General features: G+C 29.9%; 8 protein-coding genes across 8 annotated transcripts; 4 read left to right on the top strand and 4 right to left on the bottom strand. All coding sequences in view use genetic code 12, as the record gives it.

Annotated features, from left to right (window-relative positions):
- Positions 1-2,538: 2,538 nt before the first annotated feature.
- On the bottom strand, positions 2,539-3,988 carry DFJ63DRAFT_320249 (uncharacterized protein). The gene has a single exon (XM_064907163.1). The coding sequence runs from the start codon at positions 3,491-3,493 to the stop codon at positions 2,858-2,860; it is 636 nt and encodes a 211-aa protein (XP_064761344.1). The 5' UTR covers positions 3,494-3,988; the 3' UTR covers positions 2,539-2,857.
- Positions 3,989-4,752: 764 nt separating this feature from the next.
- On the bottom strand, positions 4,753-6,589 carry DFJ63DRAFT_206970 (uncharacterized protein). Its single transcript, XM_064904000.1, has one exon. The coding sequence runs from the start codon at positions 6,275-6,277 to the stop codon at positions 4,859-4,861; it is 1,419 nt and encodes a 472-aa protein (XP_064761343.1). The 5' UTR covers positions 6,278-6,589; the 3' UTR covers positions 4,753-4,858.
- LEU4 (2-isopropylmalate synthase) lies at positions 6,590-8,959 on the top strand. Its single transcript, XM_064904001.1, has one exon. The coding sequence runs from the start codon at positions 6,902-6,904 to the stop codon at positions 8,687-8,689; it is 1,788 nt and encodes a 595-aa protein (XP_064761342.1). The 5' UTR covers positions 6,590-6,901; the 3' UTR covers positions 8,690-8,959.
- Positions 8,960-9,228: 269 nt separating this feature from the next.
- On the top strand, positions 9,229-9,831 carry RPL16A (60S ribosomal protein uL13; the record flags this gene model as incomplete). The annotated part of the gene is made up of 1 exon (XM_064905145.1): positions 9,229-9,831. The coding sequence occupies one exon, from the start codon at positions 9,229-9,231 to the stop codon at positions 9,829-9,831; it is 603 nt and encodes a 200-aa protein (XP_064761341.1).
- A 554-nt stretch (positions 9,832-10,385) lies between these two features.
- DFJ63DRAFT_206973 (uncharacterized protein) lies at positions 10,386-11,617 on the bottom strand. Its single transcript, XM_064904002.1, has one exon. The coding sequence runs from the start codon at positions 11,475-11,477 to the stop codon at positions 10,545-10,547; it is 933 nt and encodes a 310-aa protein (XP_064761340.1). The 5' UTR covers positions 11,478-11,617; the 3' UTR covers positions 10,386-10,544.
- A 2,256-nt stretch (positions 11,618-13,873) lies between these two features.
- DFJ63DRAFT_336737 (uncharacterized protein) lies at positions 13,874-15,058 on the bottom strand (the record flags this gene model as incomplete). Its single annotated transcript, XM_064908430.1, has 1 exon — positions 13,874-15,058. One exon carries the CDS (start codon positions 15,056-15,058, stop codon positions 13,874-13,876), a length of 1,185 nt encoding a protein of 394 aa, XP_064761339.1.
- Positions 15,059-16,355: 1,297 nt separating this feature from the next.
- Positions 16,356-19,201, top strand: DFJ63DRAFT_320244 (uncharacterized protein). Its single transcript, XM_064907162.1, has one exon. The coding sequence runs from the start codon at positions 16,548-16,550 to the stop codon at positions 18,927-18,929; it is 2,382 nt and encodes a 793-aa protein (XP_064761338.1). The 5' UTR covers positions 16,356-16,547; the 3' UTR covers positions 18,930-19,201.
- Positions 19,202-20,505: 1,304 nt separating this feature from the next.
- Positions 20,506-22,705, top strand: PHR2 (1,3-beta-glucanosyltransferase). The gene has a single exon (XM_064907161.1). The coding sequence runs from the start codon at positions 20,722-20,724 to the stop codon at positions 22,351-22,353; it is 1,632 nt and encodes a 543-aa protein (XP_064761337.1). The 5' UTR covers positions 20,506-20,721; the 3' UTR covers positions 22,354-22,705.
- Positions 22,706-23,057: the final 352 nt, after the last annotated feature.

Genomic DNA, 23,057 nt, shown 5'->3' with positions numbered 1-23,057 from the left:
TTATGATGAAAGGAGTAAGTATTTTCATAATTTCTGATACCTAGTAATTGCCTCAAGAAATGAAACAATGAAAGGTTTTATAATATCGACACAGTTTACGACGTGTTAGTTTTTATTCATTTATTTGCATAGATGGCAATGACACTAAAAAAAACTTCCCTAATTGTTCTTCTAATATAGAACAAATCTGCCAGATCTTTAACAATGATATTTATTTCATCTACAATACAATATACTAACTTAGTTAGTACGATTTAAAATCATATTTTTCTTGGTACTATTGAATATACTGACCCTCGATAGGAAAAATATCATGCAGACCGTATTTGGTGCCTGCCCCGGTATGTAGGTAAGAAAAATCTCGGAAGACGAAAAATATAAAAAAAAGAACTCAAAGTGCACACAAAAAAAAACATTAATGAAATTGAAAATTGAAATTGGGGAGAAACTCACTGAACCCACAAAGACGGAAAGGAAATTAATTAAATTCTTTTTGGTTTTTTTTTACTGACACTGAGGCAAATTTAGGGAATCAAACTGTCACTAAATTTTTCTTCATTTTTTATTTTTTAGTGAAGAGAGAGCTAAGAGATAATTAGTGACCAATGATTAAAAATAAAATTTACTTACTAATTTAGAGTTATATGGAAACATTTATGGTTGGAATTTAGATAGGGGCCCACAACAGATTTTCTCTTTGTCTTATCTTCATATTATATCAATCAGTCACTCAGTCAAATTCCTCTCATGTTTCACGTAACATTAATAATCATAATGTTAATAAACTATTACACTGAATTAATTGGTTGTTTGCTGTTCAACAAGTAGGCTTATAATCATAAAACTCAGACATTTTTTTTTTTTTTTTTTTTTTTTTTTGAATTGTCGTTGTCGTTGTCGTTGGCAGTAGTGAGAGCGCTATTTGCATATTCGGTCACTAACTATATTTAGAATCATCTTTTTCTGATCTACGGTCTTTTTTTTTTTCTTTTCTTCTTTTCTTTCCTTTTTCGATAATCGTACAATCGTTTAACCCTGAATTGGTTGATTTGATTTATGGTCATATTATTTATATAATCAACGACAAACATATTGAGATTCCGTTATCTGGTAATCATATGTATATATATATCGCTTACGAAGAATGATAAATAGTATACTACATATAGTTTTTTAGTTTGACACATTATTAAGAAAAACAAAATAGAGCGACCAACCCTAATTACAGGTCGGTCCCGCATTTTCAATCCCATAAATACACCCTAACAATGACACCTTTCCCCCTGTATAAAAAATAGCTTAATTTGATTTATATTGAAGTTACCACTAATGACATTCTAATTTGACATCATCTATTTACCTCGTTGTCAATTTTTATTTTATTTCATTTCATTTTTATTCATCGTCTTACAGTAATGAAAAGGTGTTCTCTCCCCACGATAAAGAAAATGAACTTTAATATGCCGTAATCACACATCCTCTCACCACAGACTTTTTTTTCTATTCCGGTATTTTTTTTTTTTTCTAATTTATTCCCCTAAACTCAAATATTATCTGTTTTAGGACAGACTTACTTACTGTTAGGTACGGCTCATGATCGCCGTAAAATATCAACCTATTTCTGTTACTTTTCAGACCTCAAATATCATCAACTAGTTTTAACAGCTAATCCATATCACATATGTATGTACAATACGGCTATTAAGGATATACACATAGATGTACTTCGTTGAATACTTACATACCCACCCAACCTCAACAATAAATCTATAAATAAATTTTAACCCTCTTTTCATTCAAAGTTGCTATTTTTATTAAAGCTAAGCCTAGTTAATATCCCACTAATCTAATTTGTCATTCATCCCCCTAATTTTCAACTCTATAATCAACTACAGCTACTTTTATTCTATCTAATCATACTCCGGAAATCTGTCTTTCATTATAACATCTTAATATCATGTCCCATTAATTCCGAAGTTGGTATTTTTATTTTCAAAAATCATCGTTAAAATAATTTTATTCTTCCCTTGTCTTCTTTGCTCCACTTTTTTGTTTTTTTCTATGTCTAATCGCTAATTAAAGTTTATTATTCCTAAAGGGTGATAAACCTCCTCTTCTGTTAATAATAAAACCATAAAGCCAAACAATAAGGATCTACTAACGTACAAAGTCATAATATCTGGTAATATTTTCTTACCATGTAAAAATATCTCTTTGCTTCTAGACACTTTTTGTAAATCCATCTCAATCTATCTATCAGATTACCCTTTTCTTACCTTAATTTACCGGTCCATTTACTGATTATCAATCCATTTTACATTCTAGAAATGGAATTTCTCTGCTTTTGTGTGATGGTTATCGTTTCAAACGAAACCATCGCCAGCAATCGAATTAAGTTAAATTGCTATGTCAGTCCAATTAAAATTAAGGTGCTATATGTAGCCTTATTTTCTTGCTTGTTACAGTTTTTTTTATTTGTGAGTGGTTTTTCTTGTAAAAAATCTGTATACTCTAAAACTTTAAATCTTAAATTCGGTCTGTTTTTAATAATAAAATATTTATAATAATGTTTATTCATTTGTGATACTATTGTACAATCTATATAATTATATTTGATATATTAATGGTTTATCATGGTTTGGTAAGGCACGGCACAACACAACAAAAATACAACACGTTTAATATAATATCGTGTTATTCCTTTACCTTCTCCACTATTCCCCAATTCAAATATCGGTTAAAAATTATATGGTCTTTTAAATTTTCTTAATGTTATTTTGTGATTTCTTCTCCCTATCTCTCTTCCCCGGTTATATATAATATGCAAAATGGTTGGTTGAAAAATTTAAATGATTATTTAATCAAAGGTTTTTTTAGTACCTTTAAATTCATTTGATGGTCTTGGTGAAAATGATTCTGGTCTTGGAGAAAATGATCTTTCTCTACCACCGAATCCACCTCTTCCACCTCTATCACCACCAAAACCACCTCTACCACCTCTGTTACCACCGAATCCACCTCTACTGTTATTGTTACTTCCAGTGTTTTCTCTTGGAGTGGAGAAATCTAATCTACATGGTCTACCATCAAGCATTTCACCATTTAAGGCTTCTAAAGCAGCTTTAGCTTCATCAACACTTGAATATTGAACATAACCAAAACCTTTTGGTTGTTGAGTATCTGGATGAGTTGGAATACGACATGAAATAACACTACCATATTGACCAAAAATTTCAAATAAATTATCTCTTTGAGCATTGAATGATAAGTTACCAATGAATAAAGTATCAGATGGTTGAGATGGAGTATCACCATATTGTTTAGCTCTATCATTTGATTTAGTAGCATGTGGTTTACCAGTTGACATATCTAAATTAATTGGTCTTCCATCAATTTCTTTACCTTGATAATCTTGTAAAGCCTTTTCAGCAGCAGATTTACTATCAAAATCAACGTAACCGTAACCTCTGGATTTACCAGTGGATCTTTCCATAATAACTCTGGCACCAATAACACCACCATTAGCTTCAAATTCTCTCTTTAACCAATCATCATCAATATTCCATGATAATCTACCAACGAATAAAGTAGCTGGTTCTTCTTCAACCTTGGATTTTTTGATTGGTTGTTCTTCTTCTTCTTCATCATCTTCTTCAACCTTACGTTTATTAGATTTTTCTTCTTTTTCTTCTTCTTCTTCGTCATCAGAAGATTCATCATCAGAATCAGAATCGGAATCAGAGGAATCAGAGTCAGAATCAGCTTTAGCTTCTTCTTTCTTGGTTTCTTTCTTGGTTTCTTCTTCTTCATCGTCTGAATCGGAATCAGAATCAGAATCAGAATCATCAGAAGATTCTTCATCAGAGGATTCATCTTTCTTTTCAACCTTCTTTTCAACCTTCTTTACTTCTTCTTCTTCGTCAGAAGAATCGGAATCAGAGTCTGAGTCTGAATCTGAATCATCAGAAGATTCTTCATCAGAGGATTCTTCTTTCTTTTCAACCTTCTTTTCAGTCTTCTTTTCAACTTTCTTCACTTCTTCTTCTTCATCTGAAGAATCAGAATCTGAACTTTCTTCTTCAGATGAACTTTCTTCTTCAGAGGATGAGCTTTCTTCTTCAGAAGAAGATTCTACCTTCTTGGCAACAACCTTTTTAGATTCCTTCTTGGATTCCTTCTTAGCAACCTTGGTTGAACTTTTAGATGATGATTTAGCCATTATTGATTAATATCTTCCTTTATTATAATAACTTAAATTGAAAAAAAGAATTAGTATAATTATATAGAAATAATTTTTTTTTTTTTCAGAATTTTTTTGCGATGCTATAACGCTATAATTTTTCATAACAAAAAGGGAGCTACATCCATCGCATCCATACCTCTATTTAATCTATCTCGTGACATTTATCATCATTCCCCCAGAAAATGGAATAAATTGGTTATATCTGCCCTTAAAAGAGATCAAATTCAGGATAAGTGAATCAAAAAGTTTTATAACTGATCTAATCTTATTTAATTTAAGTTACATCCTAAATTTTGTTTAATATAAGAAGCATTCTATGTTTTTCTGTGAATATTTTAGTCAGATTTTAGCATTTGTACTAGTGAAAATATGATTATTTTGTTTAGATTGGATATAATTTGAATTATGAGATTAGAAAGAAATATTAGAGAAGTCTAGACAAGAAGTTCATATTCCTGATTCATTTCAGCACAATGAATATGAAATATTTACAATGCTATGTTTAATAGATATGTATTTCTATAAGAGAATGTGACTGCAAAATTTTGGTTGCAGCACTTGTAAGTTCCTTTCTATGTACTCTGAACATATTTACACCACTAGTATTTTATTGAACTACTTGTCTAATTTATAGTCTGTGTCACGAGTAATAATCTTAGTTAATCTCTTAGATCTTATAGAAAATGGAAGAAACCTTGATTGAAGATTTGTTCCACTTAGATAGAATTCATACACATTTTCTGGGAAATAGAAATCATCTGGAATGCTAGTGACTGGACAGAGAGAAACATCAATTTTAAGAAGATTATTGGTATATATTCTCCCTTCTTCTTTGAAAAGTGAAATATTCAAATCATTAATTTGATTTGCTCGTAAGGTTAGGTAGTTTAAAGTTGGGGGTGGTAACCAATCGATTATTGAGGATTGAGTTATTGAATTATTCGCTAGTGATAAGTATCGTAAATGTGTCAACTGTTGCCAATCTTTATTTAAATTGGGATTGTTATAATCAGTTATACTTTCTATAATATTATTGTCTAAATTCAAGTGAATCAATGAATCTGGTAATACCCAATCACTTAATGATGTCAAATCTATTGACAATTCCAATCTTTTCAATCTTTGAGGAATCTTTTCGCTATTAAATTCTTGAGGAAAAACAACTTTTAATAATGTTAAATCTAGCAAAGATTCTGGAAATATTTCAATATTCAAATTAATGTCATTAAAAGATTTTAACAGGGATATTAGTAAAAATTCCAAACTATTAGGTAAATCACTTATAATACAATCTCTGCCATAATTATTCTCCATTGTTAATGATTTTAATGTATTTGGCCAATTTGAAAAAGTCTGGTTATGCTTATACATAGTATTTGCAATCTTAATAGATTTCAAATTAGGTGAAAATCTAATTTCTTGGACCAGATCTTCGAATCTGCTACTACTGAAAGTAAGATTCTCCAATGAATCAGGTAATTTTAAATATTGAATATCTACATCAATAAATGACAATGATTTCAAATGATTTAAATTATTAAAGAAAGGAAGCTCCTTAGCATTAGTAAGTCTCATAAAAGTAACAGTGTTTGGCAAACATTCATAAATAGTAAACAACAGTCTAGGACGTCCCAACTTATTCGAAAATTTCTTTAACTCTTCTAAATCATCTCTTGTATCAATCTTGAATTTAACTAATACTTCTCTGGCAGATGCCAGATACTTCTTTAATGAAAAACAAATTTGAAATAATGTTAATTTTTCTAATAAAAGCTTCTTAATAGAAATCCTTGCTCTCGGTATGGGACATAAATCGATACGTAATGAGATTTTTATATCATCAATTGAATTTATCCTATTTGAGTTTTCAAATAAATAATTTGTTATCTCCTCAATATTTCCTTGGATATGAAGACTTCTAGGTAGGTTATTCTTTAAAATGTTTGGCCATCTATCTAACATTATTCCATGATCGCAAAATCTAAATAGTTCATATGGTTTGTACGGTTCACCTAATACTACTCCAATACGCATCAATTGATTTGGTTCAGGAGGTTCATCTTTCCGTATAAAAACATCTTTGCATAATTAGTAGCAAACGGCTGGTTCAAATGCATTTACTTGTATCAACAATTTTATTTTGCTATAAGGAATCAATTGAATAATACGATGTATGATATCATATGGTAACGCTGTGAAGTAATTTCTAATGAATTGTCCTTCATAATCCATCTTGATGAGTATAGAACATTAAGAAATCTTGTATTATCTCATAATTGAATTAAAAAGTTCCTTTAAGTATTCTGCTGATGATAGTGAATATTTCTAAATTTAGACCCTCATTTTTGATTTAACTTGGTAGCCCCTTTCAAAAGTGGGGAATGATAATTTTCTTTCTTTGTGTCAATCACGTGTTTTAAATTTTGATAAAGAAAAAAAATATTTTTTCTCCTCTCCTCTCAGGTGAGGTTTAAATTGTATGACGAAAAGAAAAAAAGTGTTATGACGGACCTTCACCGGTCCTGTATAGGTGGGGATTTTTCAATTATTTTATTATGATTCATAACTTGTTCATTAATTTTAAAATATAATCAACAACTTTAACTACTAGTGTTCTTCTTTGATTAGGATTCACTATTATACATCCAAATCGATAATATGTTTAAACCATCATTTAGACTTTTTCAAAAAGTGGCAGCTAATCTGGGGAGAATACCTCCAGTGAAGTTAGCTTATAAGAATATGTTAAAAGATCCATCAAAGAAATATTCTGCTTTTAAAGGTGTTGCTTTACCTAATAGAACTTGGCCCAATAAATCCATAACTAAAGCTCCAAGATGGTTATCTACTGATTTAAGAGATGGTAATCAATCTTTACCTGATCCAATGTCAGTTGAAGAGAAGAAGGAATATTTTCATAAATTAATTGAAATTGGATTTAAAGAAATTGAAGTTTCATTCCCATCTGCATCACAAACTGATTTTGATTTTACTAGATATGCGGTTGAAAATGCTCCCGAAGATATTTCTATTCAAGTTTTAACTCAATCAAGAGAACCATTAATTAGAAGAACAGTTGAATCTGTGAAAGGAGCTAAAAAGGCCACTATTCATACTTATTTAGCTACTTCTGATGTTTTCCGTGATGTGGTATTCAATATGACACAAGAAGATGCTATTGCTAAAGCTATTGAAACCACTAAATTAGTTAGATCCTTAACTAAAGATGATCCAACCATGCAAGAAACGGAATGGACTTTAGAATTTTCACCAGAATGTTTTTCAGATACTCCAACTCAATTTGCAGTTGAAATTTGTGAAGCAGTTAAGAATGTTTGGCAACCAACGGAAAAGACTCCCTTAATTTTTAATTTACCTGCTACAGTTGAAGTATCATCACCTAATGTTTATGCTGATCAAATTGAATATTTCTGTAATCATATAACTGAACGTGAAAAAATCTGTGTTTCAGTTCATTGTCATAATGATCGTGGATGTGGGGTTGCAGCTACTGAATTAGGATTATTAGCTGGGGCTGATAGAGTTGAAGGATGTCTTTTTGGTAATGGTGAAAGAACTGGTAATGTTGATTTAGTTACTGTTGCTCTTAATATGTATACTAATGGAGTTTCACCTGAATTAGATTTTTCAGATATTGAAAGTGTGATAGATGTTAGTGAAAGATGTAATAAAATCCCAGTTCATGCTAGAGCTCCATATGGAGGACCATTAGTGGTTAGTGCATTTAGTGGATCACATCAAGATGCTATTAAAAAGGGGTTCCAAAAGCAAGAAGAAAGACAAGATCCAAAATGGGCTATACCATATTTACCATTAGATCCCAAAGATATTGGAAGATCCTATGAAGCTGTTATTAGAGTTAATTCTCAATCAGGTAAAGGAGGAGCGGCATGGGTTATTTTAAGAACATTAGGATTAGATTTACCCAGACAATTACAAGTTTCATTTTCAAGTATAGTACAAAATAAAGCTGATTCATTAGGTAGAGAATTAAAATCGGAAGAAATTAATCAATTATTTAAAGCCGAATATTTCATTAATAATCCAATTACCTTAAAAGATTTTGAAATTACCAAGAATAAATCGAATAATGATCGTCAAATCTATGCTATTTTAAATAATAAACAAAATCAACAATTAATTAATATTAAAGGTCAAGGTAATGGACCAATTTCGTCATTTATAAATGCTATTTCAAATCAATTTGGAATTTTATTTGAAGTTATAAATTATTCCGAACATAGTTTAGGTAGTGGAACTCAAGCTCAAGCTGCTACCTATATTGAATTAGGATATGTTAATTCTAGTGGTAACAATGTTAAAGCATGGGGATGTGGTATTAATTCTGATGTATCGCAAGCCTCTATTGAAGCTATTCTTTCTGTTGTTAACTCATTGATTGAGAGCAAAGAAATTAAGGTGTAGGTGTAGGTATAGTTGTTGTTGTTGTTGTTAATGTTTTTTATAGTTAGTTGGTTTAATTAGTTAAGTGTGTTTTAAAAAGTAATAATAAAAGTTTAAAGTTTTATCCTATTAGAGTTGTAGTAATTGGTATCTATAGTTATGGTTAGATCTTGCATAGGTTTGATTTGGTCTCTTTTTGCAATCTAACGTTATCTATGAGAAAAACATCACTAGGGCTCCAGCCCCCACCCACCACCAGATCACATGATCGCTTCGTCACTTTATATACAGTCGCCATACATTATAATTTTGACCTTCGCACTCCCACTCACTCACACTTCACTTCACTTCACTGTCAAACAAAATGAATTGTCACTCTCTCACTAATTTCTCACTGTCCCATAGTAAACTTCTATAGTGAGTGAGTGCTTCCCTTTACAGTGTGTGGTTTGTGAAAAAAAAGTTTTCTCTTCTTCAATTTCTTTAATATTAAAAAAATTAAATTATTATTTTCTTTTCTCTTCTTAAGGTAATCAATCCATTCAACCATATAATATACAATGTCTACCTTTGAACCAGTTGTTGTTATTGACGGTAAAGGTCATTTATTAGGTCGTTTAGCTTCTATTGTTGCCAAACAATTATTAAATGGTCAAAAAGTTGTCGTTGTTAGAGCCGAAGAATTAAACATTTCAGGTGAATTTTTCAGAAACAAATTAAAGTTTCATGATTATTTAAGAAAATCTACTAGATTCAACAAAACTCATGGTCCATTCCATTTCAGAGCTCCTTCAAGAATCTTTTACAAAGCTTTAAGAGGTATGATTCCTCATAAAACTGCCAGAGGTAAGGCTGCTTTAGAAAGACTTAAGGTTTTCGAAGGTGTTCCACCTCCATATGATAAAAAGAAGAGAGTTGTTGTTCCTCAAGCTTTAAGAGTTTTAAGATTGAAACCAGGTAGAAAATATACTACTGTTGGTAAATTATCTTCTGCTGTTGGTTGGAAATACGAATCTGTTGTTGATAAATTAGAAGAAAAGAGAAAATTACAAGGTGCTGAATATTACGCTAAGAAGAAGGCTTTAACTAAAAAACTTAATGCTGCTAAAGCTTCTACTGCTGAATCTGAAGCTGCTCAACAATTAGCTGCTTTTGGTTATTAAATGTATCATCATTCAACTCATCTCACCAAACCATAATTAAATTCGAAATTTTATTCATTATTTCATTTCAAATATCTTCAAAATCAAATCAAATTATAATAATATTTCCTAAATTTTTATAAACAACAACAACAAATATCACAATCAATCACATTAAATGGATGGGATTTACTTGACAAAATTCTTACCCATAAATAAATAAAGTCAAGTTCAAATCCTTTTTCACCTCACCCTTCATTCTCCCATCATAAAATGTATTGTTTGCAATTAATTTTAGTCAATCAATATATCCTTCCTTTTTTTTACTTTATATATTAATTACTATAAAACTTATATATATTAAAAAAAGAAAAAAAAAATAAACGAAACGGTTATAAACTATTAAAAGTACTTAATTGTAGTTATTGTAAATGGGAAGAGTTCCATTAGGACAGATAGACATACCGAAATTTTTTTCTTTTCTGTCTTATGTCGCAGAATTCTCAATTATGTCGAAAACGTTATGTCATAAAAAACTTCTTGACAAAGCTTGAATCTACAAACAAAACGAAATATAAACCCGATTCATTATACATTAAAAAATTACCACTACTATAAAAATACAAAATTATATATATATAGATCTATCTATACATACAGGGTCAAATACATCAAGTATTACCACCCAAAAATGCCAGCATTAAGAGAAAAGATAATAGGAAAACCCCCTACTTTTAGGTGAATATTCTTTTTAACGAGAATTTAAACTTTTTCAGTTTTGAAGGTTTAGAAGATTTTGCAGTTGTTGAAATTGATGCCGATGAAGATAATGAAGAATCAACTGATTGAACTGAAGATGTGGTTGTGATATAATCTTTTGAAATAGTAGTTGTAGTACTACTGCTTTCAATCGATGAATGTTTGATTTTCTTAACTAACATATTAACCACTGATTTTGAAAATTTATGTTTATTCTTATTGGAAATATGTAATGATTCACAAAGATAATTATCAATATTAAAATATCGATAAACATTAGTGGCCGAACTTGATTGATTCTGATTCAATACACTTAATAAAAACGTATTAAATTGATTTAATTTTAATTTATTCAAATAAACTAAATTTATATTGGAATGATTGAATTTTAAACATTTCCCAAGATGGAAAAGATTAAATTGATTAATATAAGCAATATTATCAAATGAAAACAAAGTTAATTGATTATAATATAAATAGATGATTAAATGATTGATGGTTAAATCTTTAGTATCGATTTGATATTGTTCACCATGATTATATAAAAAGGTATTAATTAAATTTATGATGGAAGATAATTTAATCACAATTTGATTATTTTCATTATGAATTAATGTAATTTCTTGTTCAGTGGTTGTGGTTGGTTCAATATGATTATTTACAATCACGCTATTGGAAGATAATTTTGATCTTGAATGTAAAAAAGTTTCAATTAATTGTTGATGAAATTGTTTTTCATCAAAATTGGAGTAAAGGATAGATTGAAGATTATTGGATGATGGTTGGGATTGATTATAATAATTAGTTTCTGATATAGTAACACATGAATCACAAGGAGATAATAAATTGGTGGGAGATACGTATAAACTATCTTGTTGTGGTGGTGGTTGTTGTGTAACTGTTGTCATGTTGAAATAGTAGACGCGATCTCAGTTATATAGATTATAAGTAACAGTAAGATATAAGTATTAACTAAATAGTCATAAGATAAGTTGACAAGGAATAAGGTTTATTAGACAGAGAAAGGTGGGGGATTTTTTTACTTTTATATATAATTTACATTTGGTTATATACCTTTTGAATTGAATCGAATTGTAAACCCACCCACACAATACACATTTGTAACATATAATAAAATTTCCTGATTTGCATTTTGGTTTGACTCCTATTTTTAAGAAAGTTAAGCCGTTAATTAAACCAAAAAAAAAAAGCAAACACAATCGAAATTTTTGACTTTTGTGTAGTTGGGGTCAAGGTGGGGCACTTTACTTTAAAAGTAAGACAAAAAAAAAGAAAAGAGGGGCAGAGCCGCAAACAATCGATCCTTTTTACTGTTTTTGTCTGATACAATGGCTTGTATACAGGAATTGTCATAGTTAAACTGACAACTGAACTTTAATAAAAAAGAATGGGGGAAACGGAGGGGAAAAGAAAGAAAATTTTTTGGCTTAAAATTTGATTAATAGAACCACAAAAATTTTAATTTTCTACCGATCATTTGATTTCAGTATTAAGTTAAGTTAAATGAAATCTCACTATTTATGGGGAGACTAAATAGTTAATACTCCGTTCTTTCCTTTCCTTTCCTTTGTCTTATTTAGTTTTAAACATACGACTAGTCATGAGAAAACTTGTGAAAATATCATCTATCTCTATTATTTCTTTGTTAGTTAGTTTAGTCTTTGTCTTACTTGAAATAGATACTATCCCGATAAAATTTATGATCTGTTTTTATCAGCCGGTAATTTTCTTACTCTTTTGTTTTTTTCTTCTTAATTTCTCCCTAGCATTTAGTGGTGGTGGTGCTGCCTTGAGCCTTTCCTTTTTTTTACTTGCGGGAAGATAGGGAAAGAAAAAAGTAACTAAGTAAAGATTCGGCTTGCCAACTTAATTATTTTACGAGATGTCACAAAACATTTTGTTTTTATCGCTAACTACCAAATATCAAAAAAAAGAAATAAAAGGTACAGGTTCAAAATTTGAATCATAAAAAGAAACTGTACTGATTATAGCTAAATTAGGATGATGAGTCGATGGATTTGTTAATAGTCCAATTCTAACAGTCTTCTTAGTAATGAACTCATTCTGGAAACTATAGAATAGAACATTATGAATCAAGTAATTAAAAAGAAATCTAAAGTCTAGAAGTTTTGATTATAACGGTCCGGTTTTGATTTCTTTTTTAGCTTAATTTCTTTTATCATTCGTTACAAGGAGTTATAATAGGGGCTATCCAAACATGAAAAGAAGACATCATATGTATGTAGAATCGGTTAAATCGGCCATATGAAAAGAAACGGACTTGAAAAAGAAACGTAACGTCTATTATCCTTATTAAACGTGTATATTATAGTATTGATCTATTATTGATAATGCAAGATAATACCCATTTTGACTCTGGAAAATAGGAGATACCGATGAATATTACACTCTACCGATATCGCTTAATTTAAATCATACCTTGAACTATTAAGATTATCTTAAACCTTAACTTTATTTGAACCATGAGCTTTACGTTGGAAATATATCATTAAATTTCATTATATTCATCTACTAATAATTTTATAAACTCATTTGATCGATCATCAAATATATATACTATAACTCTATCATTATAACCCGCTTGAATTATGTCAATTATCGATTTATTTATATCATTATAATTCAAAGTATTGATCTGACTATCTATCAACCAATGAAATTCATCCACCATGATCATAACTTGATTATTACCTTCAGCATCCTTATTACTATTGATTACAGTGACTAACTCAGGTAAGGTTGTTACTTTTTCATATTCTATTTTAGTTAATAGTTTTTGATTAATATTTAATTGACGCGTTACTTGTAAGATATTATCAGGTATGGTGTTATTTACATAGATGATTTTGTTAAAGCTTGACAATGATGATGATGATGATGATGACTTTGATGAATCTATTAACGATGATAACACATGTTGCAAAGGAACACTTTTATTCTCCTTTATAGAGTATAGATACTTCACCACCATTAATCGTAGTTATATGACGATAGTTTACAGATCGGACTTGGTGTCCGAAAAAAAAAATTAAAATTGTATTTTTTCAGTTGGGCGTAAATTATTAAATTTTATTTTTTATAAAGGCAAAAAAAGACTAAGAGGATCATTATATAGTGAAATAAAAAAGTACATATATATAAAGAGTTAGTAAAAAGTAAGGTAAGATTATGATAAAAAGAAACAAGATTAGATTAATACAACTTGGGATGATAAGATAAAAAATGAACAAAGTAAAAGTCAAAAAAAGACAGAAAGAACGATTTAATCCTTCTTTTTATCAGCTTCTAATTTCTTAACTAATTGAATAGCTTTTCTTCTTTTAACGATATTTTTGACAGTATCATTTGAAAATAATAAACCATATCTTCTATATTGTTTAATATAATCATTTAATTCCGTACCTTCTTTATCATCAATAAATTTAGTGAAAACTGATCCTAATTGAGCGAAATATTCATAACTTATTGATAATTTAAAATCAGAAAGAACTTCATCACCATCTTCATCAACTTCAGAATTCTTTTCCACATCTTTTAATAAATCATCTAATGTAACTTTAGTATCAATTGGAGTATTATAACCTTCTCCTTCTTCTAATAAACATCCTAAATTCTTTAAATTTTCAAATAATCCAGCTTTATGAGCAGCAATCATACCACCATGTTCTTTAATTTTATATTCACGATAATAATCTTTATATTCATCTGGAGTTGCCTTTCTGGTACCAGTCCAACCTAATTCAACTAATTCTTCTTTGGTGATTTCTAATTTAATATTTCTATTTGAAATTCTAAAGATTTTAATTGGATTAAAAGTACCAGTATATAATAAAGCAAAAATAATTAAAACTTTAAAAATATGAACCACAAAGAAAATAATTTGACCCATTACTGATACTGGTGAATTAATATCTTCAATTAACATATTTGATAATTTAGCTTGATTGAAATAAAGGGCCAACCAACTTAAACCTTTTGTAGCTTGATTTGTTAAACAAATTCCTGGAGTTGGACTTATAAAATCAGGTAAATCAGTATATAACCAAGTTACTAAGAATGAAATTAAACTATAAAAGTTGAAATAATTGAATTTCCAAATTGGTAATATTAATTGACCAGGCCAAACATGATCACTAACTAATGAATTTATACTTGGAATTGATCTTTGAAATTTGGTGGCATTATAATCAAATAAGAAATTTCCATCTTCAGTAAGATAACCTGGTGAAGTACAAACTTTAAAACCAATGGGTTCCGATTCATAAAATACAGATGGTCTTAATGCAATAGGTAAAGTCTTAAAGATTTGATATAAATCTTTAAAAACAGTAGTAGTCTTGATTTGGAAACAATAATCTTTTTCCATATCATCATTAAAACGAATATAAATATCGAAATAACCAACTTGATCAGATAATTGGGTACGATCTTGTTTTTCTTCAGCCATGATGAATGATAAATAGTAGTACTACTTGGAATGAAGTTGTTGATATGATCTAACAAAAAGAAGTGGTAACAAGAAGTAATGAAATATAAGAAAAATTTCAGAAAAGGAAGAAGGAAGGAGTGACCAACAAAGATCTATTTCTTCCGTTGGTTATATTTTATTTTATTTTATTTTAGTTTAGTTTACCCACACCACTCACTCTTTCAGTCACTCACTAACCATTTCCCACTACTTAATTTTGTTTTTCTCACCACCACCTGCCACTAAAATCTCACTACACAAATACCGAGTACTCCCTAAATTTTTAGTGGAGTGAGTGAGGGAGGGAGCAGAAAAGAAAAAGTGTTCAGTTTAAAGAGAGAGAAGAAAAATTTTTAAGCATTACGAACTGTATATAAAAAGTCAACACATTAAGTTTTTATGGTGGGGTAAGTAAGTAAATAATTTGGGGCCTTACTATAATTACTATGGAATAGATTTTTTGCCACTATATATTTTGATTTAGTTGATTTAATTTGATTTGATCATACAGTTTGATTCAATAGTTGATTGATGAATAGTCCTTTGAGTCAATATCGGTAGTTAGTTAGTATAGTCCATATTAAGTAGTACTTCCATCAAACTAACCATTTTTTGTGTATAGTATAAACCTAACAAAAGAAAAAAGTGGGGAACCACCACCACCAGATTTACCCTCCACCCTCCCCTCTATTAAGTATTGAATGGAATCAAATAGAATATTCTCTGGTATAATCGTTAGTTAATTAATTAATTAGTTAAATGATAGGGATAAGGATAATATCTCGCATTTATTCAAAAGTTATGTTATTATCATTAATTATGATATCATATATATATACCATATTATAACCGAAAAATAGGAGCCAAATCTTTTAATGTTGCCTAAAGAACTTACATGATTTGTGGGTAGAGTTTGCTATTATGAAGCAGACACCTGTGAGCTATAGTCAAGGTACAGTGGTATCGGACGGTGGCATGGAAAGACATAATTACAGTTGGGTATAAGGTATCAATGTCGTTTATTACGACCTGCTCGAATTACTCAATTGTTACAGGGTATTCTATTTGATAGAACACTTTTGAACGTATATAGACGACTTCAATTGCATGAAACATGATTCAAAACGTATGTAGGAAGACTTTAAATAGTTTAGAGTAATGTTAATAAACAATACACATCCAACTCATAGTTAAATGTAATGATTAAAATAGTTATAGAATGAATATGAAGATACTAAGAATATCGATAACAAATATATTTCCAAGATTCATAAACGGCATGTTCTGTATATAATAATGTAATGTGTTTCGCACTACTTTTCTCATTTTTGGTCCCATTTCATTGTTATGCGCATTTATGTTTAAAGTTTCCTAATTTGGAACCGCTCAATTACTGCAAAGAAAAATATATAAGAAGAAAATAAATTAGTGTTTACAAATGCAAATTTAGAATTACTTTCTATCAGAGATGACTTCACTTCTGTATTTCATTAATTGTCAGAAATATATAGATTTCTATAAAAAGAATCATGAAAAAAGAATAAATTTATTCGTAATCTTAAACGATCCCGCTATATCGAATCCATACTTCGAAGATTTAACAAAATTAGAACTCATACTAGAGGATGTTAATATTCAAGATAATTCTGAAATTTTAAATGACATTAAGAAGATTATAGTTCCTTGGGAGCAGTATAAATATAAATTCAAAGAATTAATCATAGTTCTCTACAAAGTATTAAACCTGCACTTTATCATCCAAGACTGTACTGAAAGCGACGTGGCGCTAATGAAAGTTTCAAATGATATATATATTCGTATTTTGAATAAAGAACTAGAGAAAGAATTTAAGGATCCGGAAAAAGTCAGTGAGGCATTTAACTTTAAAAGGTATACATTAGATATGAAAACACTAACTGTTAAATGGGAAATTAATAAAAAACTCACCAGTATGAAGTCAAATATTTCCAGTAGATCATCACTATCCACCACAAATAAAAGAGCTAGTTTTAATGATACGGCTCAAAAATATGATGTAAATAACTTATTTTTCAATAAATATGGTTATTTTTACCCTCAGTCGAAGTTTGATTTACGGTATACTAGTTTTATGGAGTCTAATTTAGAATTGATGAATATTCGGCCTTGTACAATTCCTCATACTCCTTATTCCAGTATTGATACTGTTTCTGTTGAAAAAGAAATCCACATTGAGATGGTACTATTGTCTTTATTAAAAGTTGCGGGAAAATTATTTACCAGCCACGGGATTGAATTTAAAAACCAAACAACATTGAAACTATCAACAGATGAAGATTCAATCATGAAAGGAATTCCAAATATAGTCATTTCTTTGAAAGGTGATGTAAATATTCCTTTGGAAATAAAACAACAAGATGTAAAAAAGATATATGAATCTTTTGTTATTTCAAGTCAAAAAAATAATCATGGAAGTCGAGAATTTGTGGAATTATTTTCTCAAGGGTTGTATGAATCTATTTTATGTAGAAGCAATTGCTTCTTGATTACGGATTCGCTCTATTGTATAGGAGTGGTAATAGAATCCTATCCATTACCTTCATTTGATATTTCCAATTTACATGGAATACCATGTAAAATAATAGTTTTTGATTCTAAAAATGAGATTTTGTCCCTCCCTCTCTTTATAATTTTATTCGTATTGAAATACTCTAAGAGGTTGGAAGAATCTAAAAAGGATGATTTTCTAAGTTCTTTAGTTTTAACAGATGATCAAATATCTTATTCACGGCTGAAAAGATATAAGTTATTGAGTACATTCCAGAAATTACTTTTAAATGTACCAGATAATGTTGATTTAAACGTACGGCAAACGGATTTGATGACACTGGCCAGGAGCAGAGATTCTGCTAATCAAATGCTTGATAATAAACAAGAGAATAGTGTTGATGGCGAAGAAACTGGTGTTTCTGACACGGAGATGGATACTATAGATGATTTTATTGACGCATATGCTGGACGAAGTCCTGGTGAAACTAATGATAACGACGATGAGGATATAGAAGATGTGACCTCCCCCAACAGCTCTTCAATTAGATTTCCAGATGATAGTTTGTCAGCAATCCATGCAGTAGAAGAGAGAATATTTTCGAAATTGGACATTGAAGTTTCTCTTAACAATTATTGCATATTAATCAATTCTATGAACTTTGCAGTCATAGATTATAGTGAATTAAACATTCACTCTATAATTAGTGGTGCTTATCCACAAAGGAACTATTCTATTATCGTTAAAGATCAATTTCAAGTAATTAAAATTTTCGACCCGATTAGATGTCGGGTCGATGTGACAGGAAACTTTATTTCTTTTCAAGATCGGTTGAAGTACACATTTAAATGCTTTGTTCGTGAAGCATTGGTTCACAATTATTTGAATGATACTTTCCAATCTAAACCAAGATGTTATGGGGTTGGTTTATTAATAAATGAAAATTCAGATGTGGCCCCTCAAAATATAAATTCAACTGCCGGATTTTTCATAAGGATGGAATATTGTCAAGGTTTGCCGCTTGATAAATTAAATTGGAATAAGCAAATGAAAACTGAGTTGTGGACTATTATCAATCGTCTCCATGAGCTTGGGGCTAGTCATGGAGACATTCATGCTTCAAACTTTCTTTATGATACAGACAACAATTCAATGGTTATATTGGATTTCGGTCGTCTGTATCAAGCTTACCTAAGAGGTAATGCAGGGAATCAAAAGAAAGGGATGGATATTAGTGAACTCAACAAAAGAATTGAATTTGATAATTGTAACACTGAGTTGATGATATGTAAGTTGATTCATTTGACTCGTAGTCATCGATAGGTAATATGAAAAATATGAATATTAATTTAGTTTTAAAAGTACATATTAAATATATTCAATTGTATCAACTAGTAATGTTTATATTAAATGCAACTATTATTGAATCAACCTTAAATCATTCTGAACTAGCCACTCCAAATGAAAAATAACAATCCTTGGTACTAAATGATTTAGTAATAGCTGCTACTGCTTACTTTGACGTTTGACAAGAGCCTCCAGGGTGATAATATTTGACTTTATATTTGGTAGATTTGTGCTACCAATCACCTGATTTATGTCACATGACCAATTTAACCAATTTAAGAAATAGATCTTAAAAAAGAATATATCACAAATTAAAGACAGGATCGGTGCGAAACGTGTACAAAGATCAAAAAAAAAAGAAAATCATTTTTGGTAAAAGAGGCTAAAGTAGTAGTGGTGGTGAAAAATTTCCCACCAATAAGAATTGAATATAGAATAGTATTTGGCTTAGTCGAAGTATTATCATCGTCTGTGATTGATTGTTTAATGAATGAGGTATTTTACAATTGGAAGAAATACGATATCATCAATGAGTACTGACGATGTAGTTTAACTATTAATATTTACGCGTATGATATGATATGATATGATATGGTATAGTCAAGTTAGATCGTTTCATTATTTTTAACAGTGTCATGGTTATTACTATTTTATACAGTCAACATATTATATACAGTACCAAAGTCGTGTACTTTATATTTGTTTACAAAGATGCTAAAAATGGAAATTTCAAAATAAAAATAAAAAAGAAATTTATTTTTTTTTTGAATTTGACGGGAGAAATGGGAATTGATTGAGCGAGTGATAGCCACTAATTAAATTAAGCAGTAAGTAAGTAAGTAAGTACTGGTACATCTGCAGGTAAAGTAAGTAACTCATCAATGTCATACTACCATTAACTAATTAGTACTGCTACTACGATTACCCAATTAGCTCATCGCATGATAACTGTCAAATAATAATAATAAATAATAAATATTAATGCAGTTCATTTAATCAATGTTGTTGATAAATTGTCTGTGTGTGTGTGTGTGTATTATATATTAAGATCCTCTTGTTACAGTTTAATTTATCGACTGCTGTTGTAAAGTATTGTATAGACAAAGTATACTCTATATACACTTTAATGGTCGTCATAGTCAGACAAATAAACACCACAAACATATAATATTATCAGGCCAAGCCCAAGCCCAAGCCTAGCCAAGTCAGATTATTTACTTACTATTTACTTACTATTTTTAACTACTGACCTCACTATATCTAAAGGAAGGCTTATAGCCTTAATATCGTGTTTGAACTCTGTCTGAACTCACTTCACTTCACCAAAATAAATTTTTTCTTTTTTCGTTCAACTCCTTTTTTTTTTTTTGTTTTTTTATTTATTTTTTATTTTTGTTTGTTGATTTTTTAAATCGGGGCCATTTTTTTTTTTTGGTTTAATTTGGGATTATAAAATAAAATAAATCCTCATTTCATTTAATTGTAAAACAAGTTTGATCTCTCTTCCTTTCTCTTTTCATCCTTTATCTATCTACATTCACTTCCATACCACTCCCTCCCTCCCTCCCTTCCATCCCTCCCTCCCTCCCTTCCATCCCTCCTCACAACTTGTGTGTTATTTGTCAATCTCCTTCTCCCAAAAGTCATTGTCATTATCATATATACTTTCATTCGTTAACCTATCCTAACCCACTTGTGTGTTTTTTTTATTATTTTTAGTATTATCATTATTATATTTTTTATAAAGTAGATCAACCATCACTTCACAATGTTATTCAAATCTTTACTTTCAACCGCTACCTTATTAACTTCCCTCGTATCTTCAGTTAAAGCTGATGATCTTCCTCCTATTGAAATCGTTGGTAATAAATTCTTTTATTCAAATAATGGTTCTCAATTTTATATGAAAGGGGTTGCTTATCAACAAAATCCTGTTAATACCACTAATGCTTTCGTTGATCCTTTAGCTGATCCAGAAGGTTGTAAAAGAGATATTCCTTATTTAGAAGAAATCCAAACCAATGTTATCAGAGTTTATGCTTTAAATGCTTCTCAAGATCATTCTGAATGTATGGCTTTATTAAATGAAGCTGGGATTTATGTCATTGCTGATTTATCTGAACCTGATTTATCCATTAATAGAGATACTCCTGCTTGGACTGTTGATTTATTCGAAAGATATACTGGGGTTGTTGATGAATTCCAAAATTATACTAATATCTTAGGTTTCTTTGCTGGTAATGAAGTTACTAATGCTCCAAATAATACTGATGCTTCTGCTTTCGTTAAAGCTGCCGTTAGAGATACTAAAGCTTATATCAAAGCCCAAGGTTATAGAGAAATCCCTGTCGGTTACTCTGCCAATGATGATGCTGATATTAGAGTCCCATTGGCTGCTTATTTCGCTTGTGGTGATGATGATGAAAGAGCTGATTTCTTTGGTATTAATATGTATGAATGGTGTGGTAAATCTTCTTTCACTTTATCCGGTTATTCCAATATTACTGCTCAATATGCTAATTTAAACATTCCATTATTCTTCTCTGAATATGGTTGTAACTTAGTTCAACCAAGACTTTTCCAAGAAGTTGGTACTCTTTATGGTGATCAAATGACTGATATTTGGTCTGGTGGTATTGTTTATATGTATTTCGAAGAAGTTAACAATTATGGTTTAGTTAGTCTCTTATCAGATGGTTCAATCTCAACTTTAGTTGATTTCAATAATTTACAAACTCAATTAGCTTCCGTTACTCCATCAATTGCAACTGCTGCTGCTGAATCTTCTGTTTCTTTATCTCCAACTTCTTGTCCAGCTCTTGGCATTAACTGGCAAGCAAACTCTACTTTACCTCCAACTCCTGATGCTGATGTTTGTTCTTGTATGGTTGATTCTTTAAATTGTATTGTTTCTTCCAATGTTAATGCTGATGATTATGCTGATCTTTTCAATTATGTTTGTTCCGTCATTGATTGTTCGGGTATTAGTGCTAATGGTACCACCGGTCAATATGGTAGTTTCTCTCCATGTTCTGCTGAAGATCAATTAAATTTCGTTCTTAATCTTTATTACTTAGAAAATGGTTCTAATAATGCTGCTTGTTCATTCTCTGGTTCTGCTACCATCAAGAGTGCTGCTACTGCTTCATCTTGTGTCGCTGTCTTAAGTTCAGCTGGTGTTTCTGGTTTAGGTTCAGTTTCAGTCACTTTAGGTGGTTCAACTGCCACTGGTAAATCAAGTTCTGGTTCTGGTTCAGCTTCTGGTTCTCAATCTTCTTCATCTTCAACTAGTAGTGGTAAATCTTCTGATGCTCCAAAACAAGCTGCCATTAGTGCCGTCACTAAAGTTTTACTTGTTGGTGTTTCCATCTTCTTTGGTATGGGTATGATCCTTGCTTAATTGGATTAACCCCCATCCATCCATTCCCCCCCCCTTATCTCTCTTCTTCAAAAAAAAATATTGGACAATTCTCCATTTTTATATATCTTTTTTAAAAATCAAAAAAATAATTTTCCCAAAACATTTATGAATTAGTTTAAATAACTTAATTCACTTAAGTTTTAAATATTATTATCCTTTTTTGTATATCACTTTATTATTATATTATTATTCCTTTTTATTTTTTATTTAAGTTTGGATCAAATCAATCTCCTTATATACTTTTTTTCAATTTTATAAATACATATATATATACAGTTATTCCCTCTAGAAATTAGACAATAAATATCTATGTGATTGATTGATTGTTAAGTCCTAGTTTTGGTTCCAGTTCTTGGCATTTTTTCTTTGTAGAGTTTGGAAGTATTGTTTTGGTGGGTAGTATATGCCAGACATATAGCAATCGAATTCAAATTCATACCATTATGTGACGGATAGACTATAAAAACTCGCTGCAAAAAGTGTTCATACCTTTTTTCTAGTGTGCCTGTTTGAATTTTTACAAATTAGGAACATAACATCAGAATTGTTGCTGCTGTTGTTGTTTTGCGTTTTTTTTTTTTGCATTCTTGATCAATACAATGTATGATATAATAGTACTTCTACAATTAAACTTAATTTCATAACAATCATAAATTTTCCTATATATCGTTCCATATAAAACT

The sequence above is a fragment of the Scheffersomyces coipomensis genome (genome assembly GCF_036884675.1).
Source record: "Scheffersomyces coipomensis strain NRRL Y-17651 chromosome Unknown DFJ63scaffold_5, whole genome shotgun sequence".
NCBI lineage: Eukaryota > Fungi > Ascomycota > Pichiomycetes > Serinales > Debaryomycetaceae > Scheffersomyces > Scheffersomyces coipomensis.
Note: the sequence above shows the minus strand (reverse complement) of the source record. Positions and strands in the feature narration are given on the sequence as shown.